An 18,915-nucleotide genomic window follows, 5' to 3' on the forward strand; every position below is an offset into this window, starting at 1 on the left:
AAGTAAAATATAAAGTAAGTACGCATACCACGCAAACTTCCAGTAGTTAAAAGGGCTCGAGCTTTGTCAGCTAAATCACTATTTAAAGTATTTCCCAGTAGCAAAACATCAATGGCCTCTTGCTTGGAGCTGTCAAAGAAGTTATTCTGAATTGTTCTACTAACAGAACGAGCACCATCTTTTAACTTTCCAGCCTGTTGGGGAAAAAAGCATGGACTTTTCATTCTAAATTGTTTTTATTCAATAGGTATTCTTAAACTTTAAATAAGTTTTATATGACTTTACTGTAATAAAAAGGACCTAATTATTCTATTTGAATATCAAACCATCACATTAAAATGCCTCAAGATGTCACTGTTTCTTTTCCTCTTTTGGATAACAGCTCTGCACAAAGAGACAGAAGAAGCTCTGTGCCACAACTGCATCCACTAATGATATCTAGAGCCTTAAAAGTTTAAAATTGTTTACTATAAAGGAAATAAACTGAAATGTACTTATTCAAGACAAGGAAATTACTTCTTACATAGTAACTTTTAGACTTGGGGATGGATGGGATAGGTGGGGAGAAGCAGGGGAGATAAAGGAGGATACACTGCACTTGCATGTTCTCAGAAAAACTTCGAAGTACTCTAATAGTAGAAAAATAAAATTGAAATTGCTCCCAATAACTTATATTAGTTAAAACTAAAATTGAATATGAGAACGAAGGTCTAGTCTGTAACATGTAAACTACAGTTTGTATATTTTAGGTCACTTTGCCTATGTAAATATAAGTAATAAAAATAAATATATGCCAATTCCTACAGTGAGAGAGCCGATTATAACTTCTAATGAACATATATTTTACTTAGGTGTGTTAGCTACCATAAAGATATTTTAATCTTACAGATTTTGATGATTGTTTAAAAAAAAAAACAAACTCTTGCCTTTTAGAAAAAGAACTTTAGTTTGCAATATGTAATTTTTATTCCTTAAATAACAGGAATTTGAGGCTTAAAATGTTATTTCCTTCCATAAAACATATGCAAATGACATTATTTGAAAAGAGACTCACCATTCACATTATCAGGCAATTAATCAAAAGGAACCCAGAGAAAGGAAAAGAAAGAGCAGTTCAGATGTTAGATTTCAGTTAAATTTAGACTAGAATATTTAATACATAAAATTTCATATCTATTTTGTTAGAGATAAAAGACCGTTGAAAATATATGTAACCTCTGTACATAGATAGTCAACTACAGAAACAAAAAGGCAGAACATAAAAGAATATTTTAAGCAATAGTTGTAGAGAATCAGGTTTAAAAGCAAGAATTATGTTCTTTATTCAAAAGGAATACATGAAAGTTTAAGAGTCTCAGGTTTTCAAAAATAGGGACCATTTAAGAAGTAAATATTTGTAAATGTCAATACAAATTACTTCTGTGAGTTGAACAAAAGGAACTTTTGCAAGTAAGGCCAATACCTCTGAACAGAGGCATGACACTTTATGAGACACAGAAAAGGAGGAAGATTTGGAAATTAAAAGACTTTGTGATGATGAACTTCAGCTGCTATATTGAAGCGGCTAAATAAGAAACTATAAAAGTGGTTAATGTCCCTGTTTCTATTTCTGGGATAATTTGAGAAATTGTAGGGATTTAGAATATTAATAAATTCAATGGAGGCCAGGAGCCATAAAAGGTCAATATTTAAGTATATAAAATAATGAAAAATGTCTCAAGTATGCACCCAAAGTCCCTCAGTAAGGCCCAAACACTAAAGGAGAAAGTAGTCTGTAGATAAAAGTAATGATGAGGCACAGACTTATAATTACGTCCATATTTCACACTTCCTTTGCACATTTTGATAGCCTCCTTTTCAAGGTAAGAAAAGAAAAAGAATAAAAACTTAAGCCCTAATAGCATTCGGTTCACAGTGGGTGTGGCATAAATTGCCCATTGATTTATTGGTCCATCCACCATTTATCACACATCTATCCAACAGAATGCACTGTGTCAAGTGCTGGGGAAACAAAGTCAAATGAGACAAGACTCTTTATTGGGAAGACTGTGATTTGGGGGGGGAGGGGAGATTTTGTTTTGTTGTTTTACTTTTTTAAATTTTTTATAAAAAATTTTTTGGCCGCGCCACACAGCAAGCATGTGGGATCTTAGCTCCCCAACCAGGGATCAAACCCATGCCCCCGGCACTGGAAGTGTGGAATCTTAACCACTGGGCCGCCAGGGAAGTCTCTGATTTTTTTTTTAAAGAAAAACATATTTGGGGGAATTCCCTAGCGGTCCAGTGGTTAGGACTCCGTGCTTCCACTGCAGGGGCCTGGGTTCAATCCCTAGACCAGGAAACCAAGATCCTGCATGCCGTGCTGCGCGGCCACATACACACACACACACACACACACACAACCAAAGGTTTAAAAAAAACATATTTTTAATCAAAATAATATGAAAAGTAAAATAGATATTATGCAGGTGAAAAATCATTTAAAAAAAGGTGAGGAACACATATCTAAGCCTAGTGGATTATCACTAAACAACCGAGTATGTCATATGTACATGTCCCTCAAACCTAGGGGAATAACTATCCGTTCAGTCATTAGTATCCACTATAGAAGGAAGTGTTAAAGAGGCCATAAAAGCATGACAAAGCAGAATTCTAAAACAGATATCTTATAAAAACCAAACTATTAATTTAAAAAAGAGTCCATTTAAAGCTTTACTAAAGAAGGAAAAAGGATCTTTTATAATGTTACGATAGATCTAGATCTACCTTAGCCTTTCCTTCAAGAGCTCCAGTTCCTGCATAAATCTTACTGATTGAATCACCATTCACAGACCACATTGATCGAAAAACTTCTTGAAAGCGAGTCACCAGCTGAGGCTTTTCAGCTAAGCCGAGAGCTTCCAATTGTTTAGTTAGCATCTAAAATAGCAAAAGAGAAACTTTTGTAAGTATATTAATACATTCATTATGATGTGACTTTTTAAGAACTACCAGAATCAAACCAAAAATTTACGGATACAGGACTTTGTGGGTCTGGATTCTGAAAACACAGGTTTACTATTTCCCATCATGTCAATTTCTAAAGTAAATATCACGTCAATGAAACCTACAAGTAACTCAGTATTCCCTTGCAGTAATAAGAACTTCTTTCTGGTTAAATGATATTAAGCTTATCAAAATGTCCCTATGGGGAATTCCCTGGCGGTCCAGTGATTAGGACTCCCCGCTTTCACTGCCGAGGGCCCAGGTTCAACCCCTGGTTGGGGAACTAAGTTCCCACAAGCTGCGCAGCCAAAAAAAAGGAAAAAAATGTCCCTATAAATCAGACTAGTTTATCTTGTTCACCTAAAAGAACAATACACAACAGCACGCATTGGAGCAGAGAAATATATCAATATTTACCTAGTTTATTTAAATATATGTAGAAATAACTAAGTTTCTTTAAATTTTGGATTTGGTTCTACACATTTGGGTAATTAAGGTCAGGAGATTGTGAGAAAAGTTGAGCTGCTCTTGAATTGTTATCAAAATTTTAAAAGTAAGTCATATCTCTGAATAAAGTCACGACAGCTTCTAATGTATAAAATTCTTATCAGTAAAGCATATAAGGGAGAACTAGGGGGAACACAGCATGCAAGGAATGCAAGGATCTTTGGGCTCCCACGGTTCCTTCATCACAGTGGAAGTGTTTAGAGAAGTTATTGGTCTTTACTATGAATGACTCTTAGCCTTGAAGTCTGGCAAAGGCAAAGCAACGTATAATCCTTATCCAGTCTCTTTCTCTTATTTGGAATCTAGTCGATGCCTTGCATTTTCACTTAACTCCTTCCCATTTGTGTTTTCTTTTATCTTGTCTATAAGTGGACATTATCCATAACTATAGAGGGATCAAACATTAAAATAATATACAGGGCTTCCCTGGTGGTGCAGGGGTTGAGAATCTGCCTGCCAATGCAGGGGATATGGGTTCGAGCCCTGGTCTGGGAAGATCCCACATGCCGCGGAGCAACTAGGCCCGTGAGCCACAACTACTGAGCCTGCACGTCTGGAGCCTGTGCTCCGCAACAAGAGAGGCTGCGATAGTGAGAGGCCCGCGCACCGCGATGAAGAGTGGCCCCCACTTGCCACAACTAGAGAAAGCCCTCACACAGAAACGAAAACCCAACACAGCAATAAATAAATAAATAAATAATTCCCATTTAAAAAACAAAAACAAAAACAAACAAAAAAACCACATAGTTTCCTTTAAAAAAAAAAAATAATAATAATATACAAAACCCTATACTGGGTTTATCTGATTGCCTAGAGACCTACACCAGGGCTATTCTTTGCTGGCATGGAGTATTAACAAAATCAGCCTCCGGCATCTCCTTTATCATTTATACCTCCTTCTTCAAGGAACTGGGCAAAAGTGGTCTTCACTACAAGTAGTTTGGTTTTGCCTACATTAGCAGTATATTTTGTAACCAGTCAACCAACTGCTATACTAGGGAGTATTCTCACACCTAACAACAAACGGTGGGTAGTCAGCTAAGTCAGATTCTAACACTTGTTCTACTTTTAATGAAGATGTTCAAGTATTTCACTAACCTTACTCTCAGAATCTAACTAAATGTTTTTAGCCACTTCAGAACAGAACTTAAAACAAACCTGAGCCGTGTGATAAACTCCATCCCTATGACCAAATGCCTGCTTTTACTTATTTCTGTTGTTATTTTCTAAGTAAACCTCAAGGACAGATTTCAAAAAAGGCAAAGCAGTAAAATTTATTTAGTTACATGAAAAATACATTTTTGTAGTAGACAATTCTATACACTGTACTTTCATTTCGAGATAGAAAGACCCTCAGTTGCAGAGTAACTAATTAACCAATATTCTGGCCAAATGTAAGATCATTTGTTAGAGGAAATAAGAACCTGTTACTTCCTATTCCTGTTTTTCATAGTATTTGAGAACTATGCTAAGTTCCTATGGAACTAAATGAAGACCCACAATAGCCATATGAACCTAAGTGCTGCATAATAGGCAAGACTTAGAAATCTCAGCATTGCTACACAGTTTGTCAAATAGTTGAGATTATGCCTAAATTAGACTGAATTTGATAGATAAATAGTAAAGGAAAAAACTTGTAAACAGAGACTTTGTTACAGAAGTTGGCTCTCATTCACTTTCCTTCTAACAATGACATTTTCATCTGATCCTGTTTTTTGTAACTACTGATTTGAAAATGCCATGTAAATGGCACTGGATCAGACTCTGTCAAAAATATAATCCTATAGGGTTGTACATGTGAAAACAGATCCTCCCCCATTCCAAAAAGACTTTTAAAAGACAACACAGAGAATAAAGGCCAAATATATACATGTATCTCTTTTCTTTATCCAAAAGACAGGCAGAAGAGGCAATTACTGGAATAGTATAAATAGCAGGGTTTTTTTTTTAAGGGAAAGTTAAGGAACAATAGAGGGAAACAGACGCTATCTAAAGAAAGTATTTAGAACAGATAAAGGAAACATTTAAATGAAAAGGGATGTTGCCCCCTCCCCCAAAGAAAAAGACTAGAAGACAAGTAAAGAATGCCTTTAGCATAACTTCATTTTGTGAGAAGTAATTAATGAGAAACATAAATATTACAAAAGCACTGGAAAAGGCATTTGATACAAGTTGCATAGACGTATTTTATTCTTTTTACCTCTAAGCCAAGGAATGCCTGCACACTATTTGTTCTATCAAGACAATCCAAGCAGTTTGTTCGAACTGTACCACTCTGGCATCTGTAACAAATTCAGTGAAATTAAACAGATAGTTTAAAACAAAAATAACAAACCTAAAACAAACTGAGAAAAATTAAGCTGATTAAAGTGAAGCATCTACTTTCTCCCCCCAACTTTCTAGTGTAACAGTTCTCAAACATACAAAAAAGATGAAAGAATTTTACAGTGAACATCCATATACCCACCATCCAGGTTCTACAACTGTTAACATTCTGCCATACATTCTTTTTTTTTTAGATTTGCAAGATAGATTTTATTATCTCCATTCAATTTGTTGAAAATGCAAAAGACTTTAGAAAGTCACAAGGAATTACATTGAATTGTTTTCTTGTCACCTGACTTTTGGGAACATAGAGAAAGGGAAAAGTTGAGTACTCTATTCAGATGCCCCTGAGGCCAAGAAATATTAAGACATTAATTTTAAGAGAGAAATGGAATAGCCTCAGAGATAGCAGCATGAGATCTGGAGCCAGATAAATCAAGCTCTACCATTTCCTAGTTATGTGACCTGGGGCAGATGATAGCTTTATGCCTCCACTTCCTCAAATGTGAATGGAGATAATAATAGAACTGATCTCTACGATCGTTATTATACTTGTAAAGACTAAGTGTACTGCTTGACCCATGGTATGTGCCCAGTAATGTAAGCTATTACTAGAAAGAAAGCAAAACAAGCTTAAAATCAAGTATAATAAAGGAAGGTATTTTATTTAATTAAATAAAATTATAGCAAAGTCCCAATTTAAAGAAAAGAGAAACAGAGCAGTCAAACCTTTGAACTTCACTTCCATTGAAATAAAAAAATCCATAATCCAGAAACTTCTGGACTTGAGGTTTAAGAACACTATGTAATTTTTCTGCCTTTCCTCCTTTAACCATTTGATGATAGTCAAAATTCACCATCTGGATATCAGTTGCATGTTCAGAAGCTTTCAAATGACTCTGAAAATAAAGGGCAAATATTCATTTAAATGTTAACTAAATATGATCTTATCAATATACTGTTATAAATGGAACTTTACATTTTAAATGAAAATCTCAGCAGGTCCTTGAAATCTTACTAATCTCACAAAGCTTTCATTGCCACTGGCAGTAAAATGGAAAATTACTTGCTGATATCTTATGGCATCTTTTTCCTAAAACCTCATATACTATCCCAGAGAGATTGGGTATGACATGATTAATATCAGGGAACTTAAATAACATTCCCATCTGGTTTAGAAAATGAAAAATGATTTCCAACCACCAGCGTTTCATTTTTTACCATAAAAATATAATGACTGTTTATATCTATTACAGAATCTCAAAATAAAACAGCTTATTTTTTAAGACAAAGCCCATCAAAAATTGAAAAATTCATTTTTTTATACCTTCATTCAATATATACAAACGTTTCAAAAGTTTACCATAAAAAGTCATTCTCTAAAGTATAAGTTGTTTATTAACAATATTAAAACAAAATAGCCAAATAATTAATTTTGGACTTCATTAGCTTAAACTTTAGAAAATGTTTTCTAACCATTTTGTTTAAGTTTATAATCTTATGTAACACTATAATTTATATCAATTCAAACTCAATAAACATTTATGAAAAATATTTTTCCTTAGAAGTCAGACATTTCTTTAGGTTCTTATTTAATGAAAATTCTCAAATTTTCTCTCATCAGTACAAGAAGTCTTTTGTGTACACAAATGCATTATTCAACATTTCATAGGTTTAAAACAGTAACTATGGTTTCTAGGAAATAGGCAAGACGATGTACAGATGAAGGAAGAAACTGCCTGTTATCTTTATGCCAGTGACAGACGAGCATTTTTTAGGGGGAGGGTATCCTTCTGCTTCTCTACAACATAAATAAGCAGATTAGAAAACAGGGTCAATTGCCTTGAAAGCTTTCCATAATCCCAATTTCAGCAAGATTACCCTAAACTGTTGCCTAATTTCCCCAAAGAATGAATGGTTCCAACAAGTACCCAATCTTTTTCTAGGAAGTAATTTACTTCCTGGAAGAATTTGATTATTATATTATTTAAAAATACCATTCTAGGTGTCCATGGGCCAGAACAGAAGAAAAACATGATCGTACTTACCTGGAAAGCCTTACTTAGCATATGTTCCCCTTCCTTAGATCCAAGCAAATTTACTATTATTTGTTTACCATATAAATTCTTAAGTGTTCTAAAATGCCTATTAAAGAAAGAAAGGAAATAAACATATGTCAAATGACAAGCCAAAAACTTTTTTCAATCAACAGGAACCCATTATTAAACAGGACCCACACGGCAGTATTTTATTCTTTCTTTTTTTTTTTTTTTGTCTGTGCCTTGTGGCATGTGGGATCTTAGTTCCCCCACCAGGGATCGAATCCAAGCCCCCTGCAGTGGAAGCGCAGAGTCTTAACCACTGGACCACCAGGGAAGCCCCTAAACTCACAGAATTGGCAAAACTGGATACAAATCCATTCCACATGGTCTCAAGACTCTGAATTTATAAAAACTCAGTTAATGCAATTTCCTCTCTGACTTAAGCTCCCACCTATGCTAGAGCTGTTGGAATCATCCAGATCCCTCTCCACCCTGAGGCTGAAGCTAGACAGGCATGGAAAACACGAGCCACCCAGCTTGGCTGGGAAGGCAGCAAGGGCAGAGGGCCTAGGGCTGCACCTCACACATGAGGACATCACACGCTCTGTGAGTATTCAGAGAGGCCTCCTTAATAGCTCTAGCCTTAAGAAAAAGAGACCCCAAATATAAGCCTTTATTTGCTCCAGCTTCTAACCATTCCAGAAGCTAGAGAGCAATGCTGTCCAAAGGAAATGTAATATGAGCCACAGATAGAATTTAAAATTTACTAGAAGGCATATTAAAAAAGTAAAACTCAAAAGAGGAAATTAATTTACATACATTTTATTTAACCCAGTACAGCTAAAATATCATTTCTACATGTAATTGATATATAAAACAAATATCAATAAAGTATTTTGCATTTTTTTTGCACTAAGTCTCAAATCCAGTATATATTATATACCTACAGCACATCTCAATCTGGACTAGTCAATTTCAAACGCTCAAGAGTTACATGTGGCTAGTAGCTACCGTACTGGACAGCGCACTGGTAAGAGGTAGTTTTAAGGCCCAGACAACAAGACCCACACACCTAGTGCTACCACCCCTAGAATTCATAACAGTAAGTGTCACTGTTCTCCAGTTAAATTAGGAGTCAAGAAGAAATTTTCCTTAGAGCCAAAAAAGCTGAAATGAATCAGTAAATACAATTACAACTAGTCTCACTGCTTAGCAACATCAAAACCTACAGCACTGGGGCTTCCCTGGTGGCGCAGTGGTTGAGAATCTGCCTGCCAATGCAGGGGACACGGGTTCGAGCCCTGGTCTGGGAAGATCCCACATGCCACGGAGCAACTGGGCCCGTGAGCCACAATTACTGAGCCTGCGCGTCTGGAGCCTGTGCTCCGCAACAAGAGAGGCCGCGATGGTGAGAGGCCCGCGCACCGCAATGAAGAGTGGTCCCCACTTGCCACAACTAGAGAAAGCCCTCGCACAGAAACGAAGACTCAACACAGTCATAAATAAATAAATAAATAAATAAATAAAGGAACGTGAATTTCTTAAAAAAAAAAAAACCTACAGCACTATGTAAAAATAATCAGTCTTACCTGTCAAAAGCAGGTGCATTGGCTTCAAACCCCCTTGACATACGAACACGATGAGATCCCACCTAAGATAAGAAAAATATGTTTAATCATACCAAAAGCCAACATGTAGACAAAAGAAATATTGTTTACAGTATGTAACAATGCATTTGCTAAACACCCAGTAGTGAGCTGAGTGATTGCCATTCATGATATTCTTTAAAAAACAAGTTCTAGGAGGTTCTCATCCCTTTTATTTTTTAAAACACAACCTCACAAAAAAAGAACTAGAAGTTAGACCACTATGAAAACACTTGTAAACTAACAAGAATTTTTATTTATGTAAGATATTTTTAAGAGTGCTTTCACATACATTACCTTGTTTTAAGCTCAAACTACGTGCCATTTATATGTCAACCGATATTGCCATTTGGGCAATAAAAAACCAAATACAGCCAAGTGAATAAACTTGTCCTCTCAGGGCAACAGCATTCATTTCAAAAAATATTCGCATGACAATTCAGGCCTCCTTACCAAAATTCCTACTCTTCCGGGCTGCCGACAAGTGCAATGTCTACATATTCTTTTCTTCTCTGTTATGCTGAATACTCTATTCACTCCTCCCTCACCCAAAGATCCTACAAATTAAAAATATTGTTCCTGGAAAAACAGACTTTCCAAGTCAATCTCTCAGGCACACAACTATAGTAACAGCACATTCTGCAGAATCAGAAAATCTGGGTTAAGAGAATTAAACAAGATGGAAAATAACTACCGATTGTGTTTTGTTAAAGTTTTTCTTTTCTCCTATAGGAAAGCGACAGAGAGATGAGGCAGAACTGAGAAAGGTATAACAGATGCCAAGAAGATATACAGCAGTGAGACCAGATTCTTTCCCTGAATTTCACTTTTAAACATTTCCCTGAGACTTTGGGATCAAAGTTCCCCAGAATTCGTTCTTGCTAATCTGTGAACAAAGTGACTTTAAAGGCGGCATGGGAGAAGGGTTGCCAAATCAGTCATGCAGCTGGACAAATAAAACTAGAAAATAAGCACTAATATGCCCATCCAAGTTCAAAACTGAATTAACAGTATTATCATTCACTCAGCATTACCCCTCCTGATCTGATGAGACAACTGAATGACTGTCCTGAGAAATCAGTGGATTCTCTCTTTAGTGCTTTTTATTCTTAGTAAGAAATTGATTAGCCAAATGTCACATCTATATTCCATTTCATTTTCTAGTGCTTAATAGACTGTATAAAATCTTAAATTTTGAAAGATGTGTGCTCCAGGACTTTAAGCATTTTAGGCAGCAGAAAACTTTCTCTTTGGAGTCCTCTCCGGTAATTGCCTATAACTCTATAAAAGTTCAAGACTTGGCATTTTGTTTATTCATTAACATTTATCTTGCACAGTACTCTCAACTGTTAAGAAGGTGTAAAAAATACAAGTTTTCTCATGTTTTTTAGGTAACGGCTGTCGTTGTTCCCTGCTGTCTGCTCCCCAACACATATACACAATTAGCTACACATCATAACACTTACAGCAATCTGTTGGGTTAGACTAGACTAGGTTTTATTACTCAATGTTAAAAAAAATTCTATAATAAAAAAGTTATGTCAATGGTGATAAAAGTTTTAAGGCTTTAAATAACCATAAATTTACCCAATTAAAAAAAAAAGTTACATCAAAGATATTTTTAGAAAACCATTTCATTGGGCGGTATGGAACATCATCTTCTGACAATAGTATTGCTTCGTGTTCACATACTTCTGAAACTTCAATTCAACCAAAAATTCAATGTGCCACACCACGCCAGGCATAGATCTCATGATGCTGACCATCTTTTAAGACTAATATAGGCTATAATATAATGTAATGATATAGTATCAGAGGAACACTACAAATTATAAATGCTAAATACCTTCAAAAAAAGGAAATCATAAGTGAAATGAGTGAGTTGCCAGCACTTGAAATATCACCCTCACCTGAGCAGCACCTTATGACAACTCTTATGATGCCTCAAACTAACTGATACTGATATTTATCTTTTCCATAAAAGGCGTCTCCCCAGATTGCAAGCTCTCTCTGAAGCATCACTACAGTCTTTGAATTTCTCATAGGATACAAGGCTATATACACCTAATGTGTACAGAATAATACACGTTTAGAAGAACTCAAGGATTTCATGAAGAGATCAGTGTGGAGGAGTGACTGGAATCCATTCCACGAGATCTGAGTCGGCTACTGAAGGACAACAAACCTTCGTTTGGGGAGCAGAGGATTCTTGCTGGAAGTAGCCAGGCATGAAGCCGGATAAGTCGAGGAAGGCAGAACGTGAAGAAACGGGTGCCTAGATCTGATGAGTGTAGTAGATCAAAAGTGGTACGAATGGCCAGAAAGCTGGGAGGAGACCAGTTAGAAAACTGTGAGAATCTTCCAGGCAAGAAGGAATTATGAAGACCTTAACTGAGAGGACAGGAGTGGGAATGAAAAGAAAGAGAAAGTCCCAAGACCTAGGAGAAAGCTGGGGCTAAGCGTCACGGGGCTGCCTTACTGGCTCAGGACTGGCCGCTGGAGCAGGCAGGGCTGGATACGCCGCAAGGGCAGCACGAAAGGATCCAGTACAACACGAGTTCTCTAATTTGAGTGGTTAAACTAACCACTCAAATTAAAAGGCAGATTCCTGGCCCCACTCCAAAAGATTCTATTTTTGAATCTTTTCAAAAAGATTCAAGTTGATTCAAGTTGAATCTTTCGAAAAGATTCAAGTGAAGTTGAGGCCATGAATCTGCATTTTAAAATCACTTCCAAAGATTCCTTTAAAATATTTTAAGAACCTGAGAGGAATTATTCATGGAGGAAAAGAGGTAGAACAAGGGACAACGGCCTGAGGATTCTCTGTCCGTGACTTGTGAAGTGCGACATCTCACTAGGCAACACTAACTTCAAGGATCCCCCAAAATAAATCCCAGTCCCGAGAACACACAGGACACCTAACGACCATTTACAGCCACCCTAAGTCAAAAGTCCTTATTTGTCTTCTATGAGAAGATGAACTTGGGGTCTTGATATTTTTATTTTTTTAAATCAATATCTATTATTTTCATTCCTCTATTACCTACTCTTTTAGAATGGTGGGGAAATGATAAAAGATACTCATGAAACGAATCCATCCCTGTTGAAAGAAAGGCTGGCTTTAAAAACTACTAAGCTAAATAACTGGGAACTACTGACCCAATCCTCAATCCAACCTGAGACAACAGGCCAGCTCAGTGACGATTTGGCAGAATTGCTGGACTGCCTTGATGTCTCAGAAATTACTATCTCTATCAAGAAAGGCACGATTTAAAAATCTGTAGTTTTCAGTCCATAATCAAATGACATTATCCAGCCAGACTACCTGTGTGGACAGGCCACAGAACACAGAAGGAAGTCGGAAGGAAGTCCCACCCAAGGAGGATCCCTCAATGTAACTACTCAGGATCCAACCTTACTGAATAACCAAACACTGTAATTCTGAACTTCTTAATAACACAGAAAGCAGTAAAACAGAGGGCCTATAAATAGGCTATTACAATCTCTTATACTAGCCTGTCTCTAAAGCAAAAGCATTTACCTTGCATCAAAGCAAGGTTTTAGAAATTTCTTAAAGCAAATATTCCAAACACCCTTCTCCGGTCACAAAAAGTTAGGAGAAGTGGGGTAGGGTTGGTATTCTTTCCCAAGAGAGACTTGGGGAACAACGTATCTATTTAAGTTACGCCTATATGCCAAAGATAAAACCCACATGAGTTAAACTGGTCTTAACGAGAACTCAGGAATTTTAGCAAAGCAGTACAAGTATTAATCCTTGTTAATTCTTAGCCTGTCTTGAATAAACTGCCTTATTGAAAAGGTTCAAGTGGTCTGCAATTTTTCTCCACAATAACCATCCTAGAATGTAAGAGAGATCCAACTGTGAACTAAATGGAGGCAAGATTTTTTTTTTCTGTCCGTTTTCTCAATACTGTAGACTGAGGCACAAAATTTACTACACATTATATACCAGAAGCCTAAAATGAATATAATTTAACACTTTAAGAACTAAACATGTTTGAATAAAAATAAAATGCAAAATCACAGTACTATGGGCAATCCAGTATTATGATCTTAGGTGAAAAAAAATCTTACATTTTAAAGGTTAGACATTTAATCAGCAAAGGAAAGTTTAGGAAAAAATGATCAGAAAGCAAAACAGAGAACATATTCAAGATGACAAGTCACTACAAATTACAAAGTAAAATTTCAGTAGCAGATATATTCTTATTAACAACAATAGCTAACCCTTACCTAGTGCTGATGGTGTGTGTCAGTTACTATTCTAAGCACTTTTCATTTCATCCTCATAAGAACCCTAAGACCTAAGAAGTAGGAACTACTAATATTAGTCCCAGGTTACAGATAAGAAACCTGAGACACAAAGGGGTTAAATCACTTGCCCAAGATCACAAAACTAGTAGTGGTGAGTAAGGGTTCAAACTGAGAAGTCTGGTTTCAGAAGCTTTGTTTTAACTACTACATTTTTCTACCTACAGAGACTCAATTGTTATATGCTAAGATACTGAGATAGTAAGCACAGAAACACTTTGAAAATCAATGTGCCATGAAAACATCAAAATTTTAATATTAAATATGGGAGCTGAATTTCTATGGATATTTAAAAGAACATTAAAGGAAAAAATAACTAGAACAATTCCAGGACCTCTATACTTGGATCCTCATTTATGAATCTAGCTAATATTATTAGACTGAGTAATAGAACTATCCAATGAACTGATAAACTATCCTGAAACTTTAGAAAATATGGAAAGTCCTCAAGAGAAAAAAAACTGTCAAAACACATACCTGCAACCCTGGTTGCTCCCAGAACAATGGGACAGACCCCCGGATTTGTATGAAGGAAGAAACACAGTCATCTAAGTACACAACCTACAGAGAAAAATAATGGGTAAAATATTTCCACAGATGAAGTTGTTACCTCTACATCAAAAGACAAATTTACTAACTTCTAGTGCACGCTAGTTATATCTTATGACCAATCTCTCATATACAAATGATCCTAACAAAATATCCAAAATAGGCCACTAAATAAGTTGGATTCTTTTTTCAACTAGTGATAGTTCTTCTATATACATTAACCAAGAAAAGAGTGACTATAGAAGCATAAGAATTACAACTTTTAAAAAGGAATTCCTTTTGAATTTCAATATTTTATACATATACCTTCAGAGTTCATTTTTTTTCTTTACCTTTTTCTATTTTTCAAAAACTAATTTGAAGATCTGAAATGGACTGGGGGCATGGCCTGAATTTACAATTACATAGTTTCATAGTCAAAAATATTATAACTTTTCATTTTAATGGTACTATATACTTAGCTTTAAGAGTTGGGTTTGACTTAATTTCATCAAAACACACTTTTCTTAAGTTGTCTAGCTCTATAATTGAGGATTTTAAATTCAATACTAAAACGTATGACACTGGCAATGCAAAAAGTTTTGTTACTTACTTGAAGAGCCATGGCTAAGTAAGTTTGTTTTGGGGAATCCTTTCTTAAGGCTAATAAGTAGCCAAGAACAACCATAAAATGACATTACAGTGTCGAAATGAGTTCTGAATCAATAAAAATCTGTTATTCTATTATTCTCTGTGCCCCTCCCCTAATACATGAATTAAGCAATATAAACATATACCTGTTCTGTTTCTACAAAATTGGCGACGTGACCGTCATCATTTGTTCCCCTTACGTTGAACCTGGTCCCAGCTCGTTCACAGCTTAGCCTGGAAACGAGGCAAGCCTTTGCCTGTTTATGAGCAGCATAAATTGTTCTGACTTCTACTCCCCCACACATGAGGCGTAATAACCAGTCATCGCAATTCACACCATAGTGCTTGAGATGCAAGTGCAGAGACTGATTCCTAACAAAAAAAGAAGTAACTGCATTAGCGTAATGAGCACTGGACAACACACAGCGTACGTTTCAAAATGGTGCTCCTGGAACGTGCACATTAAAAAGCACCAAAAATAAATCAATTCATTTACATTCACTATGCCAGGGATTGGAAGATAGGGCTGTAAAATGAGATCCTTGGACATGTGATCTATGGTCCATAGAAAAGAAGCATACATTCTATGATTTTAGAATCTGGGCCCCATTTCTGTTATGCCTTTATTCATAATGTATTTATCACTTGTTCCAAAAAAGGGTTTCATACACATATCCCCACCCTACTTTAGAAGGCTCTACTTAAGGCTTGACTTTTATAAGGCTCCATTTTAATTAAGTTTAAATAGCCAGATGGGCTAGTGGTTACCGTATTAACGCATGTCTAGAGTTTTCCACTGCTCCAAATACTTTTACATTCTAGATAATGGATGGGGCCTGGTTGCCAAACTTTTTTGGGGCAAAGAGTTTTGTTCAAACGAACACGCAGAAGGCTGGTGACTAGGAAACAGAAAAGCAGAGTTGCTACGTCTAAAGCAGGGATGAGGGGCTGGGGTCCTGCCACGCCGGCCATCTTCTCATCCTGCTGACCGCCTCAGGGGCTCCGTCCGAACCTTATTCCTCCAAAAGCAAACATGTGAAGCTCCTCACCAACCTACCACCAAAGCAAATATACTGTTATGCAGAAAAACTTTCTATCTGGTACTTTCAGATAAAAAGGTGCCTTAAAAAAGTGAAGTTTCTAGAATACTGAAGCTTGGTTCTCTGAGTTTTAAAACTACCAATTTAAGCGGAAATCTTTCTTAAGTGCTTTGCACTATCTTGTTGTCTTAAGAGGTAGAAAAACAATGTCACAGCATTCTCTTGATGCCTTAGGGCCATTAATACCAAGAATACACAGCAACGCGGCTGGAGCAGTTGTCCCCAACACCCTCCTCCTCAGGCGACAGCTGTAGGAGAGAGAAAACAGGTGGTGGCCCCATGCAGTCCTGGAAAACCAGCTACAACCCCAGCCCTTCTCATCCACTCAGGAAAGCATACTGGAACGGCGATGAGTAGTAGGATTACTCCTGCGATAACATTTAATCCGATGACCATCATTAATTTCAAAATAGGACTTAAGCTTCCACGCTTTACTATTATCTACACTGACCTGAGGCAAAGCTCAAACTGTGGCCCAGTCTGTCCAGACACCACAGCTGAGGCCCCTGTCCTAGCAGAGGTCCCCCATTTAGAGAGAAGCGGGATCCATACATTTGCTCAGGTAGAGTTTCTCCCTCTGCTGTCAGTTTTCATTTTTCTTTGCAGTCAATGCCTTGCTGTTATGATTCTGTTTAAATTTACACCTGACTCTCGACTGGCAGCAGCCTCAAATCTCCAATGGAGTAAAGCTACCTGGGTTTTTGTGATAGGAAGTTGCTACTCTCTGGCTACAAAACTTACTTGGCTGTATCCTGGAAAATACTCCTACTGTTAAGCTGCAAGGGTATGCACAATGAGTTCTAAGAGCTTTCGTTTTTCTATGCAAAGTGAAGCTCCAGAATCCAATCCTTAGCAAAACTGTAGAAACTGTAAAATGAGCAAAACTCACCTTTGGCATTTCAGCCTCCCCTTCGCTCAGCCTCTCTCCTGCTGGATAAACCCTTCAATCTGTTATCTAAATTTGCCCCACCTCTAGCCATAATTGAATGAAAAGGTACATGAATTATTCCCACTGATTAAACTTAGTGATGTTCTGGACTGCTGACCATTTAGCCAATGCATCTGCAGCTGCCTGGACTTCTAATTAGGGCAGGAAAACTTTTCTCTCTCAATCAAAGAAACTTTGGGTAAAAATGAGCAGGGGGGAAAACAGTAAGGATAGCTGCCCTAAGTCCAGCTGCAACACCGTTACCTTTTGCAGAATCTTCAACGTCTCTTCCGTCAGAAAAGTGTAGGGCTGACACAAGCAGACAGGACTCCGTCCACTCATCTGTCCCACGGCCCTCCCCACCGCCCCCCACCCCCATCGGCTCCTCCTCCGCTAGGCTCCAAGTCTCTGACTACAGTGCTCCAAAGCCCTTTTTCACTCTGCCCTCTCTGTTCCCCCATGCCACTCCTCTGGGCCAAGACACTTCCATGTGAGCTACAAGGTGACCAAGCTATTGCTCTGAAGTTAGCTTCCTGTCCTAACGTTGTTGACTTTAAGCCCTCTGACACCCAGGGCCTTCTCCAGGACCATAAAGGCAGATAGTGAAAGTGGGAGGGAAAGCATACAGGAGGAAACACCTTGAATCTGAACTACTGAGGGAGACCGAGAGCAGAGAGTCCCGGACTTTGGCCTTATAACATAAGTAAACAAATGAAATAAAATTTGTCCGTTGTGTTAAGGAAAAAAGTCAACATCGATGCTGACTGTGGACAAGAGAACAGCTATACTAGAAATCTGGTCTGCTCCAATAAAGCGATACTAATTACAGTCATGTGGGCCCTGCCCCCATTAGTGCTTACTTACAATACAGCGCACTTATGCATAATCGTGAAATATGGCACAGTTACATACTTTATTATGATAAGTTTTATTAAGTCTTATTTTATTACAGTGCTAAACTTTATCCCAGAGTACTACTTCCTCGTAGTCGGTTGCTCTTGAATCAAGATCATCTACTTACAACCTTAAAATTAAAAATAATAAGGGAAGGTGGGCCTAGAAAGGCAATGCTGCCAGAGACAAGACCTCGAAACTAAGAACAGTGGACGTGAGTAACACAATTGTATTACAATTAATTCGTTCCTAATTTTAAAATAAGTATTTAAAATATATGTCTGAAATGGAAGGTCAGTCTAGATCAGGGAGAGTAAATGGGTTTCACATCACATGACGACTTTAAAAAAATGACAGTGGATGCCTGCTATGCTCTGCTGAGGATCCTGCAGCGGGAAAGAGTGGTGTGCTCAATGGGCAATGCCCACTGCTGCTATCTCTGGAAATAACTGCTCAACCTTCTATGTTGCACAGCACGTGATTACAAAGGGAAAAATGTAATATGAACTCACCAGAAAAATCTATTATCAGTTGTATGTTCTTGCATGCTACGATGGGCATTAAGACTCAGATCCAAACTGACTCCAGATGCGGACCATGCAAAATAGAAATTTCCTGAATTCAACACTTTTCGCACTTCTGAAACGCGATCCTCCTCTGAAGAATCGATTCGTAGTGATATAAATTCAGTGGAAGTAACTCGGAAAACTTCAGATTCTTGAATTTTTCCAACAGACATGCATCCAGTGACGAGGACCAGATAATGTAACATAATATCACCTGCAAAAACCAAAGACTTTAATTGGATGAAAAGTCCCAATGTTTTTCAAGCTATTCAAAGTTTCTTCTGCCTTCCTTCTCATGTCTCCATGTTTGAAAATCTCTGGCCTTGTGGTTATTTTAAGTTTATCATAGACATGTTTAAGTTCACAACTAGATTTTGGCAAAAGTTAGGGGAAAAAAATCCTTGTTTAAAT

General features: G+C 37.2%; 1 protein-coding gene across 8 annotated transcripts in view; it reads right to left on the reverse strand.

Moving 5' to 3' along the window:
- SYNJ1 (synaptojanin 1) overlaps positions 1-18,915 on the reverse strand; it is an 85,933-nt gene that overhangs the window by 42,244 nt on the left and 24,774 nt on the right. For 5 of the 8 annotated variants that reach the window (XM_036850107.1, XM_036850114.1, XM_036850111.1 and 2 more), the window contains exons 4-12: positions 18,451-18,718; positions 15,163-15,388; positions 14,315-14,398; positions 9,449-9,510; positions 7,866-7,962; positions 6,547-6,716; positions 5,693-5,774; positions 2,767-2,919; positions 29-194 (exon numbers count right to left, since the gene is read on the reverse strand). In XM_036850107.1, coding sequence (XP_036706002.1) covers positions 29-194; positions 2,767-2,919; positions 5,693-5,774; positions 6,547-6,716; positions 7,866-7,962; positions 9,449-9,510; positions 14,315-14,398; positions 15,163-15,388; positions 18,451-18,718 — 1,308 coding nt within the window. The remainder of the gene's footprint in view (positions 1-28; positions 195-2,766; positions 2,920-5,692; positions 5,775-6,546; positions 6,717-7,865; positions 7,963-9,448; positions 9,511-14,314; positions 14,399-15,162; positions 15,389-18,450; positions 18,719-18,915) is intronic. The other 3 variants (XM_036850106.1, XM_036850113.1, XM_036850112.1) reach the window with 1 other exon arrangement.

The sequence above is a fragment of the Balaenoptera musculus genome, chromosome 4 (genome assembly GCF_009873245.2).
Source record: "Balaenoptera musculus isolate JJ_BM4_2016_0621 chromosome 4, mBalMus1.pri.v3, whole genome shotgun sequence".
In the NCBI taxonomy this organism is placed as follows: Eukaryota; Metazoa; Chordata; class Mammalia; order Artiodactyla; family Balaenopteridae; genus Balaenoptera; species Balaenoptera musculus.